This window comes from Oryzias latipes, chromosome 11 (genome assembly GCF_053564925.1).
Source record: "Oryzias latipes strain Hd-rR chromosome 11, Olatipes_Hd-rR_3.1".
Classification (NCBI taxonomy): Eukaryota; Metazoa; Chordata; class Actinopteri; order Beloniformes; family Adrianichthyidae; genus Oryzias; species Oryzias latipes.
In genome coordinates this window covers 18566595-18585135 of record NC_136247.1, presented here as the reverse complement: position 1 = coordinate 18585135, position 18541 = coordinate 18566595, and the positions used below count along the sequence as shown (strand labels likewise).

At 38.8% G+C, this 18541-nt stretch overlaps 1 protein-coding gene across 2 annotated transcripts in view; it reads right to left on the bottom strand.

Moving 5' to 3' along the window:
- LOC101171092 (inactive phospholipase C-like protein 2) overlaps positions 1–16201 on the bottom strand; it is a 37475-nt gene extending 21274 nt beyond the window's left edge. The window contains exon 1 of one of the 2 annotated variants that reach the window (XM_011480861.4): positions 15374–16201. In XM_011480861.4, coding sequence (XP_011479163.1) covers positions 15374–15652 — 279 coding nt within the window. In that variant the 5' untranslated portion in view covers positions 15653–16201. The remainder of the gene's footprint in view (positions 1–15373) is intronic. The other variant, XM_011480862.3, reaches the window with a different exon arrangement.
- Between the last annotated feature and the right edge of the window lie 2340 nt (positions 16202–18541).

Here is an 18541-nt window from a genome sequence, read left to right as displayed (position 1 = left end):
CGGCCCGCCAAGTAATTATTTCCGGCCCACCTGGCATCAGATCATTTTAAATTATTGATAATAATGGCCCAGTAATTTCTCACACTGGTAATATATCTTAGCAATATATAATGGTATACCATCCTAATGGTAGCCCAATCCTAATGTGTCTGTGACCTTCACTGGAATATTAGCTACAAATACATAATCAGGAAACACAGCATTAATTTTCATTGTTATGCCGACGATGCAGTTGTATTTATCTATGAAACCTCACCAGAATGACAATATAGAGAAACTGAATGCCTGCATCAGAGACATCAAGACCTGGATGACAATTTATTACCTCCTCTTGAACCCAGAAAAAACTGAGGTCATTATACTAGGTCCTAAAAACCTGAGAGATGCTCTGTCTGATCAGATAGTCTCCCTGGATGGCATAAGTATTGCCTCCAATTCCACAGTTAGAAACCTTGGGGTTTTATTTGACCAGGATTTATCATTTAAGTCTCACATATCAGTCAGGCGTGTAGAACTGCCTTTTTTCACCTGCGGAATATTGCTAAGATCAGAAATATACTTTCTAAGAGTGATGCTGAAAAACTCATCCATGCATTTGTTACGTCGAGGCTGGATTACTGTAACTCCTTGTTAGCAGCGTGTCCTAAGAGTTCCTTTAGAAGTCTCCAGCTTGTTCGGAATGCTTCAACTAGATTGTTAGCAGGAACTAGCAGAAGAGATCACATCACTCCTGTGTTAGTTTTGCTCCATTGGCTCCCAGTTGATTCTAGAATCAAGTTCAAGATCCTCCTGTTAACCTATAAGGCCTTACATGGAATGGCCCCGTCCTATATTAAGGACCTCATAGTCCCTTACCATCCAATAAGAACACTTCGCTCGCAAAATGCAGGACTGCTTGTGGTTCCTAGAATTAGTAAAAGTACGGTTGGAGGTAGAGCGTTTAGCCACCAAGCCCCTGTCTTATGGAATAAACTCCCAGCTCATGTAAGAGAGGCCGACACAGTTTCTACATTCAAAGTTAGACTTAAAACATTGCTCTTTGGACAGGCTTATTGTCAGACTAGTTAGTATTCAGATATTTTTTAACTTAATGTTAATGTGTTTAAATATAAATTAATAACTTAATAAGAAGTTGAAGCTGGGGTACCTATGGTGCACTGGGGTTCTGTCCTCTTTTCTCATCTACTTCTACCCTCCCTCTCTTCTCTATTCTTGATCATTATTCATCATTTAGTTCTCCATGCCTCTGTTTGGTGCAGTGCGATTCATGTATTGTCATTCTTTCCCTCTCCCCTCCTGGGGAGTGGGAGTGCTTCCAGACTCCAGTTGGCTCATCCGTGCTCCTGTTCCTGACCGTTTACCTCATCTTTGCTCCTGCTCCTACACCTGGCTGTGGATCCTGTCTCCGTCTCGACTCGCGTCGACTCGCGCCCCTGACTGTCCCCACAACTCCGGCTGGATGAAGCTCGTCTGCTGGACTTTAAATATGTAGTTAGAGTTAGATAAGTTATTTCTTCTCTAAGAGTTCTGGTAAATCGCCTGTCCGTCCTGGGGGAGGATCCCTCCTTCATGTGGGCACCCCTAAGTTTTCTTTGTTTTTTCCGGAATCCGTTTTTTTTAGGAGTTTTTCCTTACCGCGAAGGGGGGTCTAAGGGCAGGGATGCCAGTATAGCTTGGTCAGTTTGTTAGTTCATTTTAGTATTTTTTTTTAACTCTATGTATTCATGATCCTTTTGAGTTCATGTTTCAGTTTTTCAATTACTGATACGAATCCCATTGAGACGACTGTTGTTGTAAATTTGGGCTATACATATATTATTGGAAATTTAAATCCCATCGTGCAGTGCGTCAGCTCCCTTGCCGAACACCAGTGTTGCCAGAATGGACGATTTCATTGAGGGCAAAAATAGTTTTGGGTGGGTTTGAGTTCGGTTCAGTGGTTCCTTGTTGAAACACGTCTCAGCAGGGACATGCGGTCAGGGGAGGCAGGTGAGTCAGGGTTTTGTCAGGATATATTTTTGTGAAAAGCAAAATCTTTTAAGTTCATTCATTCATTCATTCATTCATCTTCTAATTCGTTTTACCCTTTCTGGGTCACGGAGCTGCTGGAGCCTATCCCGGCCCCTTGCAGGCGATGGCAGGGGACACCCTGGACAGGTCGCCAGTCTGTCGCAGGGCCACAATCACACAACCATTCATACCCTCACTCAGTTCATTTGTTTATTTAAAATGACATAAAAGTAAAGAAATTTTAGTGTTTTGCTTTTTTAATGTTTACTTTATTTCTAACTTGTATAATTTTGAAAGAATATATTTTTATGGAGAGCAAAATATTGAAAGTTACTTAAGGTTTAAGTTTATTTATTCTGGAAGATTTTCCTATCCGCTTTTTATTCATATTTATGTTTAAAAAGTTACATTTTACAAGTTGTAAAGTTAAAAAAAATTTAGTTTTAGTGTGTTGAATAAATGTTTATCCTGTTTGGCGCGTGACTTTAGCTGTGTTTTGGATTTTGAAACCCCTAGTTTGACAACCCTGCCTTAAATCAATGTACAACATACATAAGTGGTGAGGGTTGAAAAGTAGAATGTAATACCACCCATCACTTATATTCAGTTTACACTTTTTTAGTGCAGTGTCAAACAGAATACATAAAACTCTTCGTCTAAAAAATACACATCCACATTCTTGCATTGGCAACACAATCCCTTCCCATCCATCACTATACTATTGGGATGTATGCAGGTTGGGAAAACTTATACTGCAAGAGGCAAGCAATAGGAAGAAGTCTAGCAATATAGCAGTTGGTTCTGTCTATGTATTCATTCATGTGAGAACGCGTCAGAAGCTGTTTTAGTAACAGTCCAACACCATGATCCTTTGGGATGCTCACTCTGCAGGCAGGATTTAGTTTTCAGGAGTGGAGGCCACCTATGTTGGCCTGCAGCATAAATTACTGCTGGAGTGTGAGAAAGCTCAGACACACCACCAAGCAACACCTACGTCAATGTTTTCTTGTGGACTCTGAACAAATACTATTGACAAGATAAAACTAGATGGCACCCAATAAGTCACAGGTGGGTTACTGCCTCAGTGCAAAAATAGAGTTTTGATTGTTGTTTTGCGACAAAAACAACAAAGTCACTGTAAAGAAAAAACATTAGATAAGCCTCACACACATGAAGTAACAGCTAATTTGCCTATCACATCTACTTCATTTAATTTCGGTGGTGCATTTGTCTGTCAAAGAGGCGGGTTTTTTTGTAAATCTGAGAAAGGAGGGTCTCCAAACCACCACTGCTCTTCAAAAACAGGAAGCAGCTCATCAGCCCATAGCAGAGTTTCCTGTAAGTTAGTTCAGAGCCGAGAACAGCAATTAGAGGGAGGGGAGAGAAAAACGTTGTGTGAAACCCACATCATTCAAAAACTCTTCATTTAGTATGGGTTATTTGATGGTATGAAACAGACCTCAGGGTATGATTCAAAACAAAAAAAAGGTTTAATAAAACTTTCCAGTCAGTTTTTAGCAACAAATATGCAAAAGAAAAGGTGGAGAAAAGAAATAACTAGAATTGAGATAAATTTTCATTTTATGTGGGCAGAGCAAAATGCATGTGGTTAAATTTGAGTTAGACAGAATATTTAAGAATTCTATCTTTCTGTAAGCTTTACCAATTTATGCTTCCCTTTGCTTTTTTCTGCCAAAAAATGATTTAATGACCACTTTCAGCTCAGTCTCCAAGCATTCACACTGTTGGATTTTGCTGCAGCTTTGGCTTAGTAAAAACAACTTCGTGCCATCATCACGTCTTTGATGATATGTTCCTACTACTTGGTTATCATGTTCTCATTTCTTTCAAGGTTAAAAAAAAAGTCATGAAAGTAGAGGAAAAGAGATGTTTTTATGAAGGTGAGTGTTAAGTAGATGTTTGAAGCTTGGCAAAAGCAGCTATGCATGAGAAATGCATACATAATGCCGTCAACAAGGATCAGGGTGCACATGAAAAATAACCTTCTTTAGCAATTATTTAAATTATTTGATAACAACAATGGCCTTTAGATTTAGCTAAATAAGAAAAATAAGAGGTTTTCCATCCTTTAAAAAGGTTCATCTTTAGTTACATTAAATTAAGAATCTATCTCATAAAATATTGAGTTTACACCACACTATATATACTAAAGTTGTGTCAATCATTTTAGTTTTGAATAGTTAATTTTGAAACGTCTTAAAGCTCAAAAGTGTTTCCAGTGGTCTTTTAATATGATTGTGCTGTTTTTAACCAACAATCAATAAACCTGTGTTGTTATTTCAGGACATAGTTTATTCGCAGAGCTGCTGTAGAATATTAGAAATTCATCTCCGAGTTGGGGTGAGACTGTTGGCATGGAGCAACCCCGCCCCTTTTGGGAGCTTGTGGTCCCCCCCCCCCCCCCCCCCCCCAGTGTATTTTCTACATCATAAATACGCCCTTTTTCTGACCTCATGTTTTCGTCTGCTCCTGATTTACAACGATTTGACTAAAGAAATAACAAAAGATTTCATGTGCTCCATCTTTGGAATTTTTTTTTTTTAACAAGAACATGTTAAAAACAAGAAAAGCATAACGTTAGGTGGAGTGGGTCTATTATCAAAGCGGCTGATAAGCCTATAGATGGTTTATTTGTGAAGTTTTTTTTTTTTTTAGTTGCAGCAGCACTTCAATAATAAATAAATGAAGAAATGTGTTGATGGATAAAGAGTGAAGAAAAAAGATTGAGTGAAAACACCACACGCTACTGCCTTCAAAATGCAAAGTGCAATAAACAGATGGAAATTAAGATCAACACCGCTGGAGGAAGAGGAATATTGTGAATTATTGGTTTAGAAGTGTAGTTTGTTTGGTTTTCTACAGAGTTTAGTTTATTTTGTTTCTCACAGTGTGATGCTTAAACCACATACACTGATATTTAAGGTTGGGGGGGGGACAAATTGTTTTTTTATATTTGGAAGCAGCTGATCGACCATCCAAACCTCAACAGATGTATGGAATGAGACAGCAAAGCCCAGGAAGTTTTTAAAAAAAAGAAGGCGAGAACCTGTGATCCAGACTCGGGCGCCCTTTGAAACAACACAAACAGAGCGAGGTTGCTGTTGACAGAGCCATAGTAGTTTACAGAAACTGAAATTCGGGATAAATGATAAGGATCGTCTCTGTGCCTCAAACCGACCTGCTAAGCGCTGAGTGTGAAGGCACAAACACAAACTGGCGCTTTGTGGAGACGTAATTGACATTTTTTAAATTGTTGGCACAAAAATAAACTGTTGCTGGGTGAGAGAAAAGAAGAAATGGTCCAAAAATCTGAAAGTGAAAAGAGCATAGCCTGAGGCCTTGTCACTGAACAGCAGCAGATGATTTATTCAAACGGGATAGAGCCTCTTAATCTGGAGCCCAACACTACCAAGGTTAGGGGGTCATTTATTCAGAAATATGAGTGATTTATTTTGCAGAAGGACACTAAATGATGAAGGAATTTTCCATAAAATGTTGTGTCAAACAGACAACATTAGGCTGCTGTGGAACACTGGACAGGTCTGCAGAATGCCATGGAAACAGCTGTGATCCTCCAGAGTACCACACCAATTAATTCTGAGTCATGGTTTGACCTTCAACTGAGGTCAATCGGGCAGCGAACAAACAATTACTTCTACTTCTACTCATCCATCTACAATGAGAGTTCATAATTAAGGGAGGTGTAAAAGGTCTGCCAAGTATAAAGATGTTCTTTCCATCAAAAGTAATATTTGCTCCATATTTCTTTAAATCCATCCTCATCCCACCACGTCTTTTTCCCTGCAGATCTACGTTCACCGTTGCGTGCTTCTGGATTATCGGTCACCTTATGCTGCGCTGATTACCCACACCTGTAGTTAGTCCTGCTCAGCACTTTATGTATTTTGAGTCTTATTTAAATTAAACTGTTGCAATGAAAGGGAAATTATGTATTTAGTTGTTTTGCCATTTGTTCATGTATCATAAGTTATATCATCATCGCAATATTGATCACTAATCGCAAGTTTTCCTCATATCCTGCAGCCCTAACACCAAATGAGTTTCGTTATGAGTGAAACCCAGGCTTACATCAGCTGAGCCGCACATCTCACAAAAGGAATTTCCAATAATAAAGGCAATACTGTCTTTTTCACAAAGAAATAAAGAAGAAGAATATATTTTGGCAGTAACAATTCTGACTTAATCTAAAGGTTAACATCACCAGGTGCTTCCTTTAATTAAATTTAATCAAAATGGTTGACAAATGTTGAAGCTGTTTCTATGTGGCTAAATCTAATCTCTGAGCGTTGAATGTCACATTCACAGTTGTTTGTTGTGCTGCAGATGTCGGCGCATTAAAGATAAATAGAGCAGACAAAGCACTGTGTGGTCAAGTCAGCCTGTAAGCAGCTCAGTGTAAGGGAATTAGGTTGAAGGGAAAATCTGGTGAGCATTCACGGGGGTCTCAACTGCTCTGTCAAATTATAAACCCATGCCCTTGTGGCTAGCAGAGTAGCAGATGCTATGACGCTTCAGACCTTTGAAGTCTCAAATGCACGCATACATGCAACTTATCTAACACACACCACGCAAATGAAACGTGCAAAGGACGCTGTTTGAAAAGGCCATCTTGGAACATAGGCACCCACGGTTTTAGCCAACAAACGTCACTAATGTACAAACTGAAGACAATGCAGCTGCTGCCGACATCAAGAGCAGTCAACTGTGTCAACCATGGAGATATGCAAAATCATAACTTGGGGGGGGGGGTATCTGCTTCAGAAATCACTTTGATGGGAAGCACAGAAAAAAACTCTATTCACAGACTTTCAAAACAAGCATAAAGATTTATATGCATGTCATGACTGCAACAGACCTTTTGAGCTAAAGCTAATCATAATAGAGAAATATTTATTATGGCTTTAATTATTTAAGTTACTCCATTTTAAATTCAAGCATGCAAAGGCTCAAAGTTTTGATCATGAGGTGGATAATCGCGGTTTTGTGCAAATATCTTTTGATATTTGTGTAAATTTTACTGTGCATCCTTATAAAATGTTTTGGATAGATGACTTTAAACATTTTATTTAGGGCTCTGACGACTCCTTTCAACAACAATTCGATTCATATCATAATTCCTGGTCGATTGTGTTTCATTTTGAACAATCCGATTCGATCCAATTCACTGATTAAACAGTGCAGGAAAGGTTTTCCCCAGTCCATGCATTTCTTTAAATCAAATAAATCTTTATTTATGTAGCACTTTGCATATAGAACATAACACAAAGTGCTTAACACAAGAACAAACAAATAAAACAATCACAGCAGTATGAAAATAAAAATAAAAACAATTTTAATCACCTGCTTAATATGGGGGATAAAGGTGATCAACAGTATCAAAAGCAGCACTTAGATCTAGTAGAACTAATATTGAGATCTGACCTGAATCCAAGGCACACTTGATATCATTACCTGTGTTTAACAAGGCTGTCTCGGTACAAAATATTATCTTTGAGATAAACCAATCTGTCTAAAGCCAGACTGGTTTATCTCAAAGATAATATTTTGTAAGAGAAACTCATTCAGCTGAATGAAAACAAGTTTTTTTAAAACCTTGCTTAAATGGCAAGTTGGACACAGGTCTGTCGTTATTAAAAACCTTGGGATCTAAATTGGTTTTCTTGAGTAACGGTTTTACTTCTGCAGTTGTAAAGGCACCAGGAAAAATATCCAGCTCTAGAGAGCAGTTCATGAAATTTAAAATCTCGCTCTCAAATGACCCGTAGAGCAATTTAAAAAGTGATGTGGGGATGGGATCTAAAAAAACTGGTCGTTGGATTGAAAACTCGACAAAGTGTTGCAGCTTCAACTAAGTCAAAACTGTCCGGGGCTTCCTCAGGTAAAAGCAAGTCATCATTTCCAACAAAAAAGCTTTTCAGTTTATTTATGACGTTATTTTGATGTTATATTCTTGCAAGATAATCAATTGTAAATTAAACATGTGAACAAAAAAGAAGTAAACAAGAAATAATGGCAAACCTAAAGTTCAGCCTACTGTTTTTTCCACATCAAAATAATCCAAGGGGAATATTATTAGAACATTCTAGAGAACTGCATGGTCACATCTTTGCTAAATTCAAAGTATCTCCACACATTGGATTGGAATGATGGACTGATCATTTTTTGCTGCATCACGTGTGTTGTCTGCTGTGACTTGGTCATTTTTACGTTCTAGTACAATAAACCTACCTTGCTTCAATCCAAATGATATTTCTCAGTATTGATATAGTGGATTTATTTCATTTTGAAATAATTTTATAATGGTATAGGTCGATTTGATTAAAAACTTGCCAAAGACAGATCTATCTGGTTGGATTGTAGGTATCGATTCATCGACCACGTCGACTAATCGTTACACCCCTAAGTTTTTTGTGTCTGTATATTTTATTGATTTGTTTATTAGTCTTCCATTCCAGGTACTTGAGGTTTGCATCGTCATATCAAACAGAGATGGCTACAGGATGGAAAGGGCTTGCAGAAAGCGAGGAAACCAAACAGACTCCTAACAACCGTCAATTTAGAAACGCCAGTTATCCCAAAATGCACAGCATTGGACTGTGGAAAATTGGGCCGCTCAGGCACCAAGAAATTATGCAAATTCCCTTAGGCTTTTAACTAAATTTGAATATAGAGGTAACTCAGGACAGCTAACCGCAGCTTCAAAGTGTGGATTCCTCTTTTTTTAAGAACTATTCCTTGATGTATTTGGGATAAAGTTGCAACATGTATCTCTATTTTCAGTTGTTGTTGTTTTTAAATATATATAACTTAGTAAAATCCGCCTGATGCTCTTTCCAGAAACACCTTCCGGGTCTCGGCCTCATTACGGCTGGAAGCTGATCTCCTCCCTGTTTGTCCAGAACCATGCTCTTTGCAGATGCAAGCTGTTTAAGGCATAAAAATGCTGATTTCAACTGCAACTGCTCAGGGCTGCTCTGACTCAAACCACTATCATCCCAAGCCGCCTGCTAACACCCCTGGCCAACACTACTTCCACAGTCAGACGAACAAATAATGAGACATCCAGGATGCAGACATCATACTGTACATCCTTCCAACATGCATATCAGAGAAGGTGTGTTTTCCCCCTCTCCCTCCCCTTTAAGAAAAAGAATGTGTATATATACTTAAAACACAAAATGTACAAAATAAATAAAAATAATAAAAAGAAAACAGAAAAGGGTTTATACAAATCTGTCCAACACAAAAGGCCTTCAGCGCTCATCTGTTTGCTCAGTTGTTGGAGAGAACAAGTTAAAAAACAGAAGAAGAAAAAAAGAGAAGGTGCAAAAGCTAGTATGGTTATATTTCTCTAACTGTTCTATCTGCATTTTGCTTTCTGGCAATGTACCAACAGTCCGGCAGAACCACATTTTCAAACTGGAGATTATGAGAAAAGCAATTTGAGATTTTTGGAATGCTAAATCACACATGAATTGTGAGTGTGTTGCAAGACTAACGAAAGAGCTGGAAGGAGCTACTTTACTAGAAGGCAGGTCTGTGCAAGTGTGTGCCGTTTCTGCAGCTTGACGTGTCGGTATGTAAAACCAACTGAAAGTGAAAGAAGAAGCCTGATTGTCATCTACATCATATATTAACTTGAAACTAGGGCTGGGTAAAATGGTCTATTAATAAAATCTCTGTTTTTTTCCACACCAAATTTGATTTCCAATTTTAATCAATTTATATTCTGTCTTCAACAAAAACAGACAGAACATTTTTCATTAAAACTGTTATTTTTAATAATTCCTTTGGGAGTTGACCTGCCATCAAAGTGCGACTAAATAAAGCATTGACTGGATAAGAGAACTGGACCAAGTAAAGTTAAATCAATTTGGTCGCCATTCTTTTACAACACGAACGTCACCATGTTGGAACCAGAAATCGTCAATAAGCAGTGATTGATCAACGTTTCTATGGCAACTACTCTCTCCGGTCAGGAGTGAGTGAGGATGTTAGAAGACCCCACCCCTTCCACTGAAAGTGGGCTTGGGAGAATCTGTCAAACACTTCAAACGTTTGACGCCAGACCACATATTTCTATTGTTTCATCTGATTGGTCAGTTTATAACTTGAATAACTTACGCTACAGCAAAAATAGCATGAATAAAGTGGGATCATTGAGAAAAAAAGTAAAAAAAGATATCAAAGTAAGAATTCTGACGAACATAATGACTGACTGACTAACCCTCAATACAGTAGAAGTCTATGGAATTTCGGCTTTTTTGGACCGGCTGGTACTTCCTATTTGGAATGCCAGGTGGAGGGGTCATTCAGTCCAGTTCTCACATACAGTCAATGGTTGGAAGAGACGGACAGGCTGACTTACCCAGAAGAACAACCAAGAGAGCAGAGTGCTGGGAAAATGGAAGATTCTGCTTTTTCCTTTAATTATTTTTCCTAAACTACAAATTTAAAACTAATTAATAAAATCAATTGTTTGTCCAGACCCACTTGAAACAATTTTAAGTCAGCAGCCACTCTATTGCTTCTCCTTTACTCCGCAAAAGGAGACAGAAGAGATAAGAGCATGAGGTAAATACTAATGAAATGCTCTCATTAAATCAGCTGAGAGGAAGAAGCAAACACACACACAAATACCATGCTGGACATGAACCCCTGACTCCTGTTAAAACCACTCTGGAATGTCATGTTTCCTGTTTATCCAAAGTACCATTGTGTGGAATCCCGAGCTGAGTTGTAGAGGTTGTCTGGTAAACAGAAGAATCTGCTGTTGCATTGGCAAATGTGTTTTATATCTTCAGATTCGGGTTTGGATGGTTGAGCTCCAATCATCTAAATGCATGCAGGCACATTATATTCCTGACATTGAAAAGAAAAACAAAACTATAATAATCCTTCTCTTGGAGAATCTACCGGTACATTTGGATTTAAATTTATTTTTATTATCTAATTCTTTTTTGATACTGTTGCTATTTGTTGTGGCTTTAAACTGTCCTAATTTCGAACCATAAGCATGTAAATTTGATTTGGTAAGATAATAAAAGTTCCCTGAATCGCAAAGCATTTTTATGTAGTAGAACTAAAAAAAAAAATGAATCAAACAAAAACATTTTATTTGATTAGACAACCCATCACAATCAGTAAAGTTTATTAAACGTCCTCCAGCTAATATCACAGCTTGAACTTTCCGAGACAAGGACTTCACTTATGAAAAATTAATTTCTCCCACAAGGAGTTTTCACATCGATTGAAATCCAGTCTGTTTGTTGACCATGCTGTTGAGTTACAAGGGAAGAAATAATTGCAGGATATGTGGCAATTTGATATGATACTGCAAATGATCCATACCCAAAAATATCATATAGAAATTCTGCTTTTAGGGGATGCAAAGTTACTGATTTGTCCTCTTTTTCTTTGTCTCTAGAATAAAGTCTTGACTGGCGTGCTCAGGAAAACCTGTTCAGTGATAACCTCTGTGCGCTAGCTGCAAATTTGAATTAGTGTACGTTTGAATATTATTTTAACTACGAGATAACTTGATATACCCAAACTCATAGAATGACCGCTCTAAGCTCACAGAATGACCGCTCTTGTGGTCTCCCACAGGTGTCAGAGTTCAGAACAGATGGCAGCTTTTTGACTGTTCAAGCTTCTCTACTGGAACCAACAATCATCTTTTATCGGAAATGTTACAAAGTGTTTTGGTTTTAGGTTAAAAGTTTTGTAAAAAGCCTATTTTAAAGCTGATGATACTTGTTCCTTTTTAAGCAAATTAAGTGTTTTTAGTAGATATGGCAAGACAAATGTATTTGTATAGCACATTTTGTGCACAAAAATAACTCAAAGTGCTTCAGAGGAAATATTTAAAAGAAATATTAAAGGGGTGATCATTTAGAATAGAACTGTAAACCCAGGTAAATAGAACTGAATTTAAAGTCCAACTCCAATCATCAATTCCCTGTGGTCTTTTAATAATGATTATGGTGTTTTTAGCCAAAATTTAAAATAAATAAATAAATAACTGACATTTTCTAGGACATCGTTTCTACAGAGCAGCCGTAGTTCAGTAGAAATTTATGGAAGCGAATCTGTAGCATAATTAAAAATAACAGTCAAACCAGAAATGCTTTTTCGTTGAGATACTCAGAAATGCAATTTTAAGCTTAGTTTTCTTTATACAAGTCCACCATAATCAACCACAAGAACCACCAAAAACATTATTGTTATTGAAATGGGTCTTTAAAGTAAGCAAATACAAAAGACTACATGTTGTTGGAAAAATCCTTCATGCAGCAAAAGAGGGTTTAGACTAGAGCTGTTACTATTCATTTCATGATCAATAATGTAAATAGAAAAAATCTGTCCCAGAAAGAAATGGAATAACAAGCTGGGATGGACTGTAATTTTGTTTCCTGTTTCTGCCACATGTTACTGTGATAAATTGAAATGACTCCATTAAAGTCTAGCATTAAAGACCCACTTTTACTCTTCCAAGTTGGCATCCTGCTCAAACTGTACAGTTATATAGCCTAAAGGCCTGTTCACACCGGGACGAATTTCGCCCGCGATTTTCGCCGACGTTTAACGCCTCGTGACTAAACAAAGGGCACCAATGTGAGTGTGCACACCGACGCGAAAAAACGCCACGCGTCAAAGCGTCACTTTTTAAAAATCGCCTCAAGTTCGTTTTTTTGGTTCGACGCGCCGCGTCGAAAACTATACGACCAATGAGAACAGCGCTTTTGCACACGTGTCTGGAGCTTCTGAAGTTACAGTAAAACACAACTTGGGGGCGCTCAAACATCAAACTGCCTTTCTGAGCACACATACCAGCGAAGAAGATAGACGCCAAGTAGCGTCTACACTGCCACGACGAAATAATGAAGGACATTTTAAAAAATCCTCGAACCAAGCACCAGTTGGAGCTACTGGTGCTGGAAATATTCATGTTTTCTTTGTATGATTCTGACAAGCGCGTAAATATTTGCTCTCTTCTTCTGAGCGAAAAGCGACTTTAAGAAGCATAAAGTTGCGCAGCGCCACCTTGTGTACAGGAGTATTTCTGTTTTATATTAAGCGCCATCTAATGTCAGGGAATGAAGTTGCATGTTAACTCGGCTCATCGTTAGCGAAAATCGCCTGGGTGTGAACACAAAAACGTGGCGAAAAACGCTGGCGGATAACGCCTGGCGAATATTCGTCCCGGTGTGTACGGGCCTGCTCACCATTTTTGTTGCCCCTTTATTGTCAGGTTGGGGTTGTGAGGGGCTGTAAGCTAGCAGAAGAGAGAGTAAAAAATGGTTAATGGGAAATGAGCGTTGGTGCATCAGGGTTTTTTTTTTAATAGTCCAGTCTTAATTGCTTTTTTTTGCCCCTTTTTTGGTTTTTCCAATTGCTTTCTGTGAGCAACCCTTTTTTCTATCAACTTAGACACAAACTGGTTTCATACTAGCTTTGTTTATCTACCTTTTGAACATTTTGTTTGTGCCCCTATCACACAATCGACTAACAATTTGACATTTTTTCAAGAGCAGCATTGAAAGTGATGAAAGTGTTTTCGCCTGATCTCACTCGGATCTCTAAACCTTCTCAAGACTGTAAATTCAGAATCATGCTAATTTTAGAAGAGCAAAGTGGAAGCTTATCTCATCGTTTGTTCCTTTCACTAAAATTCCTATGTTTTCAGTCAACTTGGTCTAAAAAATAAATTGCCTTAATGAATTTCAAAAAGTGTATTTTCTATAATATTTTCTAAATCATGGACTATAACTTGATAAGGACTACTCAACCAGGACGAATTAAAAGACATTTCTGGTTACATCCAGGATCCCAGAACTTGAAGCACAAGGATCCGGTTCAGGCTGTCCGTGATAAATTGGCTGCAACAGGAGAATCAGGACTGGTCTGCTGTGTGTGGAAAAAGAGGTGAGAAACATTTGCCTGTTTGTGAGTGACTGTGCACATTCATTTGAAAGTGGTTTGTCACCACCAACTGTTTGTGACTTTACAGCAATATTGCAACATGACAGATGTGAGGAAATTGGCTAACTGACTGACTTCCTGTTTTGTCTAATTGGGGGACCAGTCGCACACAGATCAAAGCAAGTTCAGATAATCATGTCCTCGCAGGCAGCAGGTTCATGGACAATGAGCGACTGTGGATCAATAGTGGACCTCCCACATGTCATAGGCCTAAAGCCATAAAAAGACAACGTCAAAGGATGCTTTATTGATTAGACACTATTGATAGATGCTCGTTTTACTGCTGATTTTCCAACGTGACATGATGTAAAAATACAGATGTCTGTCCAGCCAATAAGCTGGACATCTGCACACATGTAGGCCCAGTCAATGAGTCTGAAAGCATAGAAGTCTTTAAGTGAGCCAATGAAGGACGAATGAATGTTACTTAGTTCTAGCCAAGACCTCCAGCGGGTGGTTTACCATGTTGGTTTTTCTCAAGGAGCACAGATAAAGGAGCTGGCCTGCAATAATAACACGGATAAAACCTTCAAAACGAGAGTAATGGTTTGTAAGACCGTTTTGCAGCTTTTGGACATTTACTGACTTGGTTCTGTGTTAGTCTTAAAATTTTTTTCCATCCATCCATCTTCAGAACCCGCTGTATCCCTTTCAGGGTCACTGGGGTTGCTTAGCCAACCCAGCCACTCCTGGGGGAAGGTGGGGTATACCCTGAACAGGTCACCAGTCTGTTGCAGCCTCAAATAACTTTATTCCTGTCAAAAGCTGTCCGCTTAATGATCAGACATGTTTTTTTAATAACTCCAAAGGTCTAAATGGTCAGATTTAGTTCCGACTTGGATTATAATCTTACTGATACAGGTGTGCATTTTTATGCTGACGACTCAGTAATCTGCCTCTATTATAATTGCAAAGTATAATTTAGTAAACAGGTTTCTCTTAAAAAAACAAAACCTTGTGTCCCAACAGAAAGTATTGATTGAAATAAATATTTTATTTGCTCCTTGATCTGTTATGCATCGTAATAAGCTGCCCTGTCTCTCCACAGCTCTGGCACCAAAGGCCAGGGATGCAAATAAAGGACAGACGTATAACTGCTTCTTCACAGGCGGCATCTTAACCATGCAGTGTTGGAGATTTGGAGATCAGCTGTGATAGGCCAACATCTGCAAGCCAATTAGTGACTTCATGTGCTGCTTCTTAATTATTTGGTCTAAATTTAACTCTCAATCTTCATCATATTCCATGCAGCCTGACACAACTTCAGGGTGTTTACTTCATAACATCTGCGCTATATGTGTGATGGACTGACATCTGTTGATGGCAGCACCCTTACCTTGATAAGGCTGCTGCGTCGTGGGATCGGTTTGAGAGCAGAGTCTGGTCCCGCGTTCTCCCACGTCGGGGACTCACAGCTGGCGTCGGTCTGAGCCCTCTTCGCGGCGTCTGGCACGCTGCAGTTTCCGTTTGACACGGTCTCTCCTCGGGGTAGGTCCGCGCTCAATCCGCCTCCCGCCTGCGGCGCGGCTCTCCAGTCTGCAACCGGTGGAGCCATCAGGCTCTTCTTCGCTGCGCGTTCAGCCATGGTGACACTTTCAGACGTCTCCTGTCTCATAGGCACCGGAGCTCCGAAGCGACGACGCTGCGCGCTGACACGGGCGCGCCATTGTGCGGAGTGAGAGATCAGTGCGCCAGACGCGGTGGAAACTTCTGTGTTTCACACATGCGAGAGGGAGGGGAGACGGCAGGAAGAGACCGAGGAGCTCGAGAAATGACCGTCACACCTTTGACTCGGAGACCGCCAACAACACTTCGTCTCTCGGCCGCGGCTGGTTGTGCGCTTGCGTTCAAAACAGCTGTGCTGCTGCTCCTCCTCCTCCTCACAGCAGATTACTGCCTCACCGCTCCGTGAAATGTTCAAACCACCACGACTTCAACACTTCCTCCTGTCGCCCCCCACCGCTGCAAACTCCACAATCCGTTTAGAGCGTGGCGACAGGCTGTGAAATGAAATCATCTGTCAGTGACCCTGTGGATCCACTGCAGCCGGTACAGCATTTCCAAGCAACATTTTGATTTCCTATTTTCTGGCAGGGCAACCAAAAGCTTCGCAGCAGCTTTAAATCAGCTGTTGCGCACATAAAGAAGCGGTATAGAGTTCAACAGTGGCGGACCTAGCAGTTTGGGGGCTTCAGGCAAACAATAAGAGGGGCCCTCTGCAGCAGTTGTATTAATCTTTTTTTTATCCTTACATAGGAATAACTTCTTTTTAGAATTTTAGACAGCATCAATATAAAGAATCAATATAAAGAAATATAAAGAATGGATCAAAGACCTGAAATCACATTAAAATACCCTTAGCAAAAAGTAGTGGTCTTAAAATTAAATTCATATACTTGAGTATAAGTATTAACATAGCAGGTATACTGGTAAGTATACTAATGTTCCCCATTGCGACACATACATAATACAACTGAATACCTTGTCAGACTAAATTGGAGAATTTTAAGTTTACAATACATAGATAGCATATAAAAAGCAAAATTCAAGTATACTGTCTCACTTTATATAGACTTGCAGTACATGTAAAGAAATAGTTGAACACATTATTTTTACTTGGACAAAAAACATTGAATTTCTTGAATGTGCTAATTTGTTACCCACACTTTCTACGAACAAATGACAGTCTTCTGACCTTTTATACAAATTGGCAGGTTTTACGATAGAAAGCAAAATAAACAAAATACTTAAATTATAGTACTAAACACTGGGATGGAGTCCATAAAAAAAATAAAGACATTCTAAAAATGATCATTTTCTGCTTCTCCCTCTGCCTTTCCTTCCTTTTTTAATTCTACACCTTCTTTATCTTCACTTTAAGTTCCTTTGATTCTGTTGTTATCTTTTCCTGTTTTCGTGCACTTTTGGAAGTAAGGCAACAAATTTCTTGCTTTCTCATTGCCTTTTCCTTCTTTTATTCATGGCATTTAGATATCTACCGGTATGCTTCCATTTACCGCTTTTTTAAAATCTCTTTCAAGAATCTCTCTGCTGGTTAACTTGCTGTTTATGGAATATTATTCAGTTGCTGAAGAGAGATGGAGGAGGGCAAAACACTTTCACGTGAGCAGTCTAATGCCATTTCAGAGTTGGTTTTTCTTTTTCTTTTTTCTCTTCTTTTTTTATTAATAATGTGTGTGGAAATTATTTTAGATATTTTTAAGGGTTCTGCTCAGGGCCCCAAAAGTGTTGCCCACCCCTGGACTAGAAAATTGCAGAAACTCTGTCACTTGATTCAGTGGGTCTGGTTTCCCAAGAAAAATGTATGTTTTATTTTTGTTTTAATAATAGTTTGATAAGTTTGATTTTAATCTGCAAATATGTTAAAATAACTCAAATTAACCCACTCATTTTGAAATGATTTCAAATCTTCGTTTTTCTGAAATTTTTGCATTTCTCTGATTCCAGGTAAATGTGTTGAAAGTCTGAGTGAATCATGAAAAACATACAGTCTGATTTATAAACTAACACTGATAAAAAAAAACTTCATATCAACTTTGTGTCTAGATGACACACAAAAAAATTAATATAAAATATAAAAAAACTTGACAAGGCAGAATACACAGGACTGGACTCAGATGCAGAGCTTAAGGTTTTAATTTCTTGATACAAGAGAGGAGCTTGCTTTGGCAGGTGAAAGCACATGACAAACAGGCACAGGACAAAGGGAAACACAGGCTATAAATACATGAGGAGGGGAAGCACAGGTGGGAATGATCAGGGATGATGAGGCAGACTCAGGTGGGGGGAGCAGACACAGCAGGAAGGGGAAGGTCTGGAACGAGAGGTAGGTTAGACTTTCAAAACAAAACAGGAAACCCCACACGAGACAACAGGAAGCTTGACGCGACGTGACAGAACTGAAGTATTAAAATAACATAAATTCCGTCCATCACCTGCGGAGGCAGTAGTGAGTCAAAAGGCATTCAAGCAGTCAGAGGAAGAAGAGCCAGTCCTATATTTAAAATACCATTTGGAGTAGATATTGTTTCGTATTGAACAATTCGATTTAAGCCAGTTCACTGACCTAAAATCGATCCAGAACATCTTTAGCCTAAAAGTCAACCAGTGTGACTCAGAAATAAATACCTGGGTACTAAACGGTGCATATAAGGTTTTCCAGATTCCTAATATTTCTTACAAGATAATCAAGTGTTAATTAAATGTGTGTACAAACCACTGGCTTTTTATGAGTTCTTTTGGACAAGCTTGCTCTTCTTGGCATCAAAAACAACTCTTTACTTTGGTTTACAAGTTCTTTAACTTGAAAACTGCAATGGACTAGAGTCCTCACTCCTTCCTCTATGTGGTTCATCTCAAGGTTCCATTTTGGGTCCTCTGTTATTTTTATTATAGGTTAATGATCTACCCAACACATCAGTTAAACTTTCTAAAATATTATTTGCAGATGACACCAATGTATTCTATTCCCATAAGGATTTAG